This window comes from Megalops cyprinoides, chromosome 20 (genome assembly GCF_013368585.1).
Source record: "Megalops cyprinoides isolate fMegCyp1 chromosome 20, fMegCyp1.pri, whole genome shotgun sequence".
In the NCBI taxonomy this organism is placed as follows: domain Eukaryota; kingdom Metazoa; phylum Chordata; class Actinopteri; order Elopiformes; family Megalopidae; genus Megalops; species Megalops cyprinoides.
The window spans coordinates 4,899,466-4,910,441 of record NC_050602.1 but is presented as its reverse complement, the minus strand read 5'-3'; the positions used below and the strand labels follow the sequence as shown (position 1 = coordinate 4,910,441).

General features: G+C 41.3%; 1 protein-coding gene across 1 annotated transcript in view; it reads left to right on the top strand.

The window, feature by feature from the left end:
- Positions 1 to 2,238: 2,238 nt before the first annotated feature.
- LOC118795494 (collagen alpha-1(XI) chain-like) overlaps positions 2,239 to 10,976 on the top strand; it is a 101,327-nt gene continuing 92,589 nt past the window's right edge. Inside the window, exon 1 of the mRNA XM_036554018.1 lies at positions 2,239 to 2,536. Within this exon, the coding sequence (XP_036409911.1) occupies positions 2,422 to 2,536 (115 nt within the window). The 5' untranslated portion in view covers positions 2,239 to 2,421. The remainder of the gene's footprint in view (positions 2,537 to 10,976) is intronic.

Below are 10,976 nucleotides of genomic sequence, written 5' to 3'. Positions count from 1 at the left end.
ATGAAACAAGAATGAATAAAGGAGTGTTAAAAAAACCAGTTCAATACTGGGGGAAAACAGTAAAATAACTGAATGATGGGCCTATTGCTGTCCAAAATAGTCCAAACATTGCAGTTGCACATCAGGTATCTGACATTGAGCCAGCATTTGTACCTTGCTGGATGGATTACCTGAGGTCAGTGGGAATACGATCTCTGACTTGACCGACCAACGGTGGGGTGGGGAGGGGTGAGGGGCATTGGGGGGTGTGGGGGACAACAAAGCCCCTCTTGTTATGTCATGTGACGCGGCAGTACCGCCAGGTGATGTCAGGCGGTAAAGTGGATGTCGTGCAATCCCGTGCAGCGGCCAGCGCCAGCCAGTCTGCGATCTGCTGGATTAAAACAGACAGCTGTGGTTTTCAAGAAACACATATTTTCACATGGAAATCTCATAATTGCATGAGCAAGGCATTAGGGCTGTCCTCTTCAAAAGTGATTGCTGTGACTTTCAGAACCAAATTGATTTTTTCTTAAAATAATCTTTTTTTATTAGGACAGAAGAATCTTAATTAAGCTGCAGACAATATTCCTTAAAATAACTACATTTATGTTACTGAAAAAGCTTAATTTTCACTACCAGGTACCATTACTGTAATGATAAATCCAATTTGTCTGCATGAAATATTTGTACATTCTCCAAATATCAGCAATTTTGCCTGTATATAATCCACTCCTAATTTCTCTTGAATTAAATTACATTTTCAGAGTGTTCCTACCTGATGATCCTTAACCAGCTCCAAGGGCTATCCCGCACAAGAGTTGGCAGTAAAATCAAATGAAACTAAGTAGGGAGTAAGGAAGTAAGGAAGCGACCAGATACACGTGGCAGGGAGACAGCAGACATGTAATTGATGTTTTTGCTCCTGCCGAGGATTGTGCAACCACGTGACCACGCACAAAACACACATTCTGGCTCAAATTCAGGAGCGCATCGATTCCCTCACCAAAGTTTTATGGGTTTAGAATTTGTTCATCTGCATTAAATTCAGACATCATGTATATCGTTCAGCCATGAATATTAATATCACATTAATATGATAAAGCAGTAGGTAGGTACCACTGCACCCCCTATGTACACGTGAATGTAGAAATAGATTAATTCAATGAAATAGTATGGAGAGGTTCTGTATGACAATTGTCTGTGTTCAGAAATGCAAGCACACAGAAATCACACCATACTGAAAAATCAGATAAATAATGAACAAATAAAAATACCATTTTATTTAGCACAAATCTACCCCTCTGGCTTACCGGAACAAATTTGGTTCGTAAACCAATCGCATACGCTCCGCTCATGTATTTCAATTGTGATTGATTTGAAGTTTGTCAGTTATGTCGATTATAGTATTAATTATATTTATAACAGTAATATTATATTAAAATACATACACACAGCAAAAATAGTTTCATTTCGATGGATCTTGTCCTTCTTTTATGTCAAACTGCATACTCACTGTATAAACGATGACGTCAAAAAGGTTTGCTGTTGAAAAGTTGTTCCTGCAGTTACATCCTCCCTCTCAGTTTGGTCCGTGCATTGACCACATCTTGATCCTCTGCATAATCACTTTAATAATAAGCGTTACTTGCAACTGCATTCATCCATTTGGGTATCTTTCCATGTTCACGTGAGGATGACTACAGTTAGATGCATTCGCATTGTTGTACAATCGAGGATGTCAAATCCTCGTGGCACAATACGACCATAAGCTGGGAGGAAGATGCTGCGACCTATGGGGAAGTAAACAACTTGCGTTTCATTCTTGGGTGAAACCCCGGGAGATGCCTAGGTGATGCGGGTCAAACAAGCATCGGTATGCAGGGAAAGGTTGTCTACTCAGCGTGCACGTTCGGTAGATTGACAAACACTAAGGATTGCTTATAATGCTCCCCCCGTCTGGCATTTGCCCCGTCATTCCTTCGATCTCCTCCACTCCCACCCCCGGGGCGCATCGAGCAAATTTGGGAAACTTGGAGAGTTTTGTAAAAAAAAAAAAAAAAAAAAAAAACCCTCACACTGGGGGGCGGGTCCCAAGGCAAATTTCAAGGCCGGTGATTTGCTAATCGGAGGATTTTCCCTTGTCACTTTCCTGCAGTCGTGGGTCTGGTTTACGCCGTTCGGCCGGCCCTCCTGACGGTGGGGCTCTCGTGAAATCGAATGGTCTCTGCATTTTGACAAAAGCCCAAATACCTTCAGTCTGAAGGCTGGGCACAGGGAAGGAGGAACGGAGGGGCCTGCACCGGCCGCGCGAGGAAAACGAATTGCTTTTCACTTATGGCTGCATAGCACACATTTGTCACATCTTTTTGTTGGGATTGTGGAAGGGACTGAATTTCGTGTAAGGTCGCCCTTTTTTGGTCACTGTCGTGGGCGCTGATCATGGAGATGCAAAGGTGGTCCACGAGGTGGAAAACGAAAAGGTGGCTCATGGATTCCACTTTAACCACAATCATCACTTTTATGTTCCTTCTACAAGCTGCCAATGTCAGAGCAGGTAAGAAATGGTAGGGGAGAATAGAGGTTTCTTTTAAATACTGGAAAGCTACTCGTTTGATGAAGAGTTTCAGTGACGCGCACCTGAAGTTCTGGAGGCGACTGCTTCGAGTTTAACGCGCTAAAGATTACCAAACCGCAAAGCGCCTCTCGGAGATGCGCCTTCCCTTTAGATAATTCATAAAAGCGGTCTTTGAAGCTCACGAAGTGTTTCACTGAATGAACACAGGTACTGACATAAATGTGCACTAAGTGGAATTCGTATCTTCGTGGAATTCATGTGAACCCCTCAAATACACCTTTAAAACATTTTTTTTAAGAATCCTATGTTGTGCTTTGTCTCTCCCTTTTATCCACAAACTAATTTATTTACTTTTTGAATAATATAATACATCACGACCTGTATATCGAATTGCTTAAGTTGTTTTATTAACCATTATTTATTTTTTTTTCCCATCACTTGCCGTGTTATTTATCAACTGTACGTGTAGAAGGATTTTAAGCAGATGCTAAGAGCTTTGCTTCGTGGCATGCCTTGATAGAACCAAACTCAAAATGCACAGAGGCGCTTTTTAGAGGACTACTTTAAAAGGTTTTCCCATAGAAAGTCCCTTGTTTAAACTGGTGGTCCGTTGGGTGTGTGTGGACACGGTTAGCGGGGTGAAATTTCATTGAGTTTGAGATAGCAGTTTCACGGTACAAAAAAAAAAAATCTGCGTCCATGGTTTATCGTTGACTTCATGAGATATTTCGATAACTATAAATTAAATTATAATATTTGACAATGGTGCGTGCGCTCCGTCGGCATAGTTGGAGTACAGTAATTATAGGCACCTTTGTTTTGTGTCACATTAAACGTTTCGGTTGCTTTTCTTTAAGTCATTGTCTAAACTACGCTATAACCCAGTGCTATAACGTCTAATTTTCTGATGTGAATATTTCAAGACATCTATCACTTGGTCGTACTTTAATGGATTTTTGCATATCATTATTTTAGTAGGGTCGTTTATTTAGATACAAGTCGAATGATCTGTTCCGCATTTCGCATCTGATGACCACGGAACGACGGCATTCACCGAACTTTGCGTGAGGTGCGGTTTGTGAGGACAGATCATTTAAACTAGACCTACTCCTCCTCCTATTACGCACATACGCAGTGGTGATTATGACGACGTGTCAATCAAATTTATTTGGCCTTATTCCAATTATTATTCACTTTAATTATTTCACTTCCCAGTGGCTTAGTACGCTGTTCTGGTAACTATTGCTAAACTTGACAGATGTAAAGCCTCTTGGATGGGCGACACCTTGACGGTCTGAAAGCGACAGTACTTCTACTGACCAGAAGGAATACCCTTTCACCACACTATCCCGGTTCCCACTGAAGCCTCGGAGGGGGGCTCTGTGGGCTGTTCTTACGGGAAAATATACAGTTTTTTAGACCAGGACACATTATCAGCATTTATTTGTATTCTGTAACTCACATTGGAAATGCATTTTCCACAGCTGGGTTTCTTTTTAGAGCAAACTGATATTGGAAAATGGTAGACTTTTTTTTACTCTCATATTATTTAATTATTTTTGTGCTTCCAATTGGCTGACTGGTGGAAGGGCCTTACCAGTCTTTGGTTTTCTTTTTCTTTACTGGGTCATCAAATAAAGTAAGAAAGCCATTAAATATGCCCTATTTAGATATTTATGCTGTAAATGCTGCATAGTCAATTAGTAATCTAGCTATGAGCCATATAGCTGGTTTTGTCCATGGCCTAAGGTAGCCATTATGTAGAATATTTATAAAAAGATGTCTTGTAATCCTTTGTAGATTTCTTGTGTTTTTGGGCAGTTGTGCTATGAAGACATTCTGTTGCAATTTAGTTAGTTACCTTACAGCATGAGCTGTACTGGGATCATCAGTTTCACATTCTTTATCATGGCCTACCCATACCTTAAATTAATTGTAGCTGATCTGTGCTTGACTTTGATGATACTATGTTTACATTGGATCTGTGGTTGTCAGTTGGGGTTTACAATGGAAGGGGCCATCTTGAGCTCACAGCTTTGAAGCATATTCATCCGTCGTGGCATTGGTATCGCATATTCACAATTTCAGGGGCAATGTTGGCATTTTAGAGATTTTGCTTTCTGCGGAGCAAAAACAACTTATTTGCTTACAAATGTATTTCAGTCTGCAAAAAAAATTTTGAGATTTGATTAACCACTGTACTGCAGTGAGTCATTTGAATAAATGCAGAGTATAGATGCTTGCCTTAATTTCAGAAACTGCTGATCACTCTCTGTCTTTTTCAATGCCTGGTATTTAGATGCCATAATTGCATGATGTACAAGCATACATCTACAAGGCCTCACATGTAATTATGTCTTATATTGCCAACTCTCTGTAAGTGCCAGTGAGGGCCAGCACTACTGTGATACTGTGCCTGGGTTCACTCTCAAATTGTAGGGCACAGAAATAAAAGTCAAAACCCAGTAATTTGCAGAATAGGAAAGCAAAACCCTGGGCATCTCTTGAGCAAAAGGCTTTGGCGGAAGAAGATCTTAGTCCAAGCTGAGAGGGAGAATGCATCCCCAAGGTCCTGCGAAGAGCGGGATTCTGGGTGAACAGATGTTCAGAGACTCAGGGACCACCAGGTGAAAAGGTTCTCTCCCTTTTTTGTGCATTTGTCCCCATAAGGGTTGGAGAGACGGTCATTCGCTAGTGTCCTGCCGTGGCCATTCTGACACCATGTTGTACGGCGAGGGTGGCCCCTCGCCCGGCTGTCAGATGACTCTCACTTTGGCGCGTGCTGCACTTCCGGGGACATGCCAGCCCCTTTTGTGTTGCCTCTGTGTACCCTTGTTGACATGACAGGTGGTAAATCAGCTCTTGGAGAGCAGACAGCAGAGAGCACTGTACAAATGTGCTTAGTACCCTTTTTTTCCCAGCATGCATACTGCAGCTTCCAGGCAACCAATGGCTGCCAGCGAACGTGGATACGTCTGTCTGGACCACCATCGCATTTTTATTCTAGAACACCTTCCACCAAAAATGTTAATCTTCCCCCAAAGGTGTGAAAGAACTGGCATGTCCAACCAGTGTTTAAACAACTCTACTGTACTTAATCATTTTGTGTTTCCAAGGATCTGTGATATTGGTGTTTTTTGTTCCTCTGTGAGGAGGGGGTGCTAGGGGTAGTGAGGGGGAGGGGGGGGTCGTACCCTGGCCAAGTCGGCACATCTGGAATATATGAGGCCTGGAGGTATGCAGTGTGCGGAAAAGATCTCTGAAACTCACAAAGAGATCCTTAGTTCAGTGTTTTTTTTTTTAAACCGGTAGCTGTGTAGTTTCGCAATATACAAAAAAGAGCAAGTAGCCAGAGACAATTTCCTCTCTCCTTCTTGGAGACTTTAAACTGCTTTTGTTGGTTTATTTTGTCTCCAATTTCACCTTTAACTTACAGTATTCTCTTGTGTTGATATGTTAGGTTGTCAGCCAAAGGTAAAGTCTTGCAGTAAGTGGACAAGCTAGTTAACATGATGGAATTATGGATATGGCAAGCCTGTAGATTAATAATATGTAAATGGCACCTATGAGAAAATGAAACCCAGGGAAAGTGTCTGGTTGGATGTACCAACCATTCATATGTTAGCTCTGGCCAACCAAACAGTTTCTCTGAGTGTCATTTTCTTATGCGGATTTTGCCACAAAAATATCGCTCAAAAAGAAGAAAAAAGAAAGAAAAAAAAGAAAAGAAGATAAACTTAAAATGATCAATTTGTAATGTACAATTTATCAGAAAACAGACCTGCAAAGGGGGTGAGGGCTCATAAATTTGTTATGTGCCCGAGGACAAGGGCTTTGATGCATTTAGTGGAGACTTTTAACATGGTGCTAAAATCAGATTCATCAGCTGACAAGGTAGAGGTATGCTGTGTGGCTTTGAGATCCTGGCTAATGTCAAAGCGGCCCATGTGGTCTTTTACATGCGGATCACTTCTGCGAGTAGGAGTTCATGCAGGCACTGGCTGCAGCCTTAACACGTTCAACATGCATACAAGCGAGAAAGGGCGGAGCCTCACCTGGCTACTAGCGAGAACCGGAAAACCATGAGATCAGCATTTCCTTCAAATGTCAACCATCCGGCATTCATATGGTAGATGCTAGGCACTGGCCCATTTTGGATCTCCAGTAACACTTGACAAAAGCAATATGTCAGTTATAGTTACGTGAGGTATTTTCTGATTGCAGCAGTGCCTTGAAAGCCTTCATTTCTATTCAACACCACTGCCTGATAGCAAAATTAAAGAAATTAAAACAACCGGCATATGAGAATATGAAATAAATGGGAGACTTTGTTAAGTGTAGCCTAGAATGTCCACTTACAATTTGCCAATGTATAAATTGTGCGTTTACACAAGCAATTTCAATCAATTCAAAGTTCGTAGCACAGGTAGTCCCTATTTTACAGCAGTCCACATATTGACGGACCAAGTTTATGGCATTTATAATAATACCACCATTCATAGTTTTACGCCACAGAATCAAGATTTACAATCAGGAAGAGACTGTGGAGTGAGAACAAGAGAGAGTGAAACTTTAAAAAGATCTGAAAGAAAGCAAAGACTTTTCCCTCCCCCATCAGGGGTTGTTCTTTGAATTTATTGTGCTGTCTTTCTTATGTCTGTTTGTTGTTTTCATCCAGAGAACTTGTGAGGGGGAGCTGAAGGTTTATTTATTTAATCCTTTGAGTGTATGTGCTGTCTTGCTCACCCTGTAGCTAAATAAACACCCAGCTCAAGACCATGTTTTGCATCTTTCTGTTGTCTGTGACCCGTCATTCCTGAACTGCCACACAATGGAAAATATTTACACCGTACACCATGCGTAAGGGTATTTATATGTATGAATATTTATGCAGTATCAATATTGTATGACTGTTTGACTTAATCTCATATTTATCGTACGTTTTTGTGAAAAATTGTGTTCAGGAAATGGGAACAACCCCACCTTATAACACTGTGTGGATGGGAAAATTAGATTAAATTCCTGACAATCCTGGTTTGCGATGGAGTTTGCAAGAATGAGATCTGTTATAACAGCAGGGACTGCCTGGATTTTCAATGCCTTAAATTTTGTCTCTTGTCTCTAATGTATGGAGACATTATTTTGCCTTATAAAGAATTAAGGCCTTATTTTAGTTGGAACAGACTCATGTTGGACTAGGATGTTCTATTCCACTTTCATGGTCCATGAAAGTAAATCACTAGGTTACAGTTTGTTTATCCAAGGTGAAGCTGGAATGTCCTTGGTAATGTAATTAGAAGGAGATCAGGCACATTTTGTGAGATAGTTGGACGAAATTGGCAAAGGCTCATTCTGAACATGTCATCCCACATTTGCCAAAAGGACAAGACTTTTCAAAATTTTCAATATATAGCAATGATTACAGAGAACAGCACAGCTGGAAAGCTAGTGTGTTCTATAGAATTTTGTTTATTTTTGTATTTGATGTCTGTTAAGAATTGTCTTTTGTGGCACGTTTGGTCCTTTTCTGGATTAGCGAGTCCAGCATGTGGTCTGGTGTATTTTGGCATAAAAACATGAATGTATTCTACTGAGACTTTGTGTGCTTTGTTGTGTATTAGAGACTGGTAGATGTGTAAGATGTGTTTTAAGAAAGGACTCATTATGACCCATCTAAAGCACTTTCCCAAGGGTTCCTCTGGAGTTGAGTGGGATCAGACAGAAAAGCAGTGAAATAAATCAGATACTGTAAGAGAACTGACAGCGTTGCTTGTCGTTGCCAAAATCCAGTAATGTGGCTGACACCCAGCCAACCGTGGGCAGATTGTTTATTATTAATATGCCTTTGAAAGTGATATTTCCTGTCAGGTGACCAGTGCAGTTTGTCTGTAGACGTCAACCGACAGCTCTAGAGGAACACTTATCCAATGAATAATTCCACTATGTACTGTGTGGGTTTAATTTTTCCATTTCTTGGAGACCAGCAGTTTTTTTTTTTCCTCTTACTATTTTAGTCCAATTGTCATTGCCCATTGTCCTCCAGTGAAGGAGCTGTGTTTTATGATTCAGAGACAAAGGTTGTTGGGAAAGAAGGTTGAATGAATGAAGTTGTAGGGGGTTGTCGTAGAGTGGACGGGTGGTGGATGTTGGAGTGAAGTTGCTAAGCGGGGGTGGGGGTCAAATTGTTGCCACAGTTGGGGGGATCCTGGTGGTATGGCAGGGGGTCACCAGTGTCATTTTACAGGGGAGGAAGAGACAAGCCTGAATTCCAGTTAAAACTGACTGGTATCAGACACGTTGTCATGCATAAGTGATGGAATTTGCACAGCCATCTACAGACCTATAGAAGGATTTTGTCAGGATGATCTGGTGATCAGACGTTTTCCAATGAAAACAGCATATTTTGGCCTCTGGAATTGCAAATTAAATGATTGGTGTTCCGTTGGCTACAAAACATAGGTGGGTGAACCATTGCCTGCCTGTGGTCCTGCATTTTCTGTGGCTCTACACAAGATGGCTTGATGTGCCTCTTTAGGTGTCTCAGACCTTGCTTAGATTCATTTTTGTATCATTTGGTGGATTTTTGTAGTATTTGGATCACTTACTTGCACAGGCATGCTCATAATCAAAGTTTGAAAAGTCGCAGTTTACATGGTCATGGAAAGACCCGAGCGGGTTGACTGGGCCATGCAGATTGGTGACGTGGTGATGATGCAATGCGTGTTCCGCAGCGCCGACTCAGCGGGCCAGCCAGTGCTGGTCCTGGGGGGAGGTGAGATGGTGGGGGGATTTGCAGCCCTGGGGTCGTAAACCGCAGGGGCTCCGGAAATCTGATCTGCACAGATCGCCTTTGCCAGTGTATCTTCCTGTGATTTCATTTATCAGCCCCATCTTGCATGCTGAGGGAAACCTTTATTTAGCTATCAATACTACAATTACAGTGTTAATCGATCAGTATTGTTTTGTGTAACATTGCTGAGTCATAACCTGCGCTGATTCTTTTTCATTATTATTAAAGTGCTTAACAGACACTCTTATCCAGAGTGACTTTCACAGTCTACATTTTACATTATTCATTTTTGCTGCTCCATATTTACTGAAGTACTTCCATGCAATATAATTTGCTGAAGGGTACAACAGCAGTACCCCACCTTAGAACTGAACCTACATCTCCTTAATCTCTATGCCACTCTGCCTCCAGTGATCATGTCATTCAAATACTGTCACAAATCAGCATGTACTACAGAACATCACTGAATGGTTGTGCTACAAATTCCAAGGTACAATGGTAGGAAAACTCTCCTGCTTCTCCAGTCAGTCTAACCACATCACATGTGCCATTTACATTAAACAACAGTAGTATGGCAGGTTTAGAGGCTTTAGTAACATGCAGAACATCATCTTTATTAATTTCAGCCATTGCCAAATTAACAATGTCATGTGATAAGTGAAAAAAAAAAACAAGCCTTATATAATTTTGGCTGCAGAAAGTAAGGACAGAGCATTTTGTGGTGCACTTAGGCACCTAGTGAATTGAGGCACCTAGTCACCTGTGTCTGGACACGCTAATATAGCAAAGGAAGAATAATGATGAAGCTGCATACAAGAACAGAGTGTCCAGTAGTAGACCCTAGTAGAGGAACATAATGTTTTAGTTCATTAGACATTCATAAAGCCGAATTTGCCCACCTTAAATGGCAAAGTCTTCTTTATACAGAAAACCAGACATCTAAAACAGAACAGCCATAGCTAGCCCAGTAATGCTGACAGCACTGGAGGCTACCGTAGCCAGTCAAATCTTCAAAGATGAGGAAGTTTGGAAGTCTGGAGGTCCACAGGAATTGAGTATCTGGCCATAATGTAGGACATTTGTGCAGTGTCCCTCTGTGCTGGTCTGACACCAAAGGACAAGTGGCCAACCCCACCTTGGCTTTCGGTTTTTTGAAGTGTTTAGACGCAGGTGAACTGATTTTCCTGGCTACATGCCTCTTTTCATTTTTGCTGCTCTGCTGATCCTGTCTCACAGCAAACACAATTGCTCACACTTTAAGAACACATATGTAACAGTGTTGTAAATGATTCGCATGGCGGAGTGAGCTACATCATTTTTTAACTTGCATACACCACTATTGCAGCTAGATATGTACTTGGGCAATTCAAGTTAAACACCCTTCATAAGGAGAATGAACAGCACCCAGCCTGTTTGAACCTGCCATCTTCTTGTCTTCCATAATCACTCCACCTTACTGATGCCCACAGTCTTACAGCATGATGCTAACATTCACTCCTCATTCCTAGGTAATATTTTTTATAATGGTACCTTTGACTTATAATTGTGAGTAATACTTAACAATGCACCATAAGCGTGCATCTAAGCGTGCATCATATTTTTTAACAGTTTATTACATGTTGTTTTCAT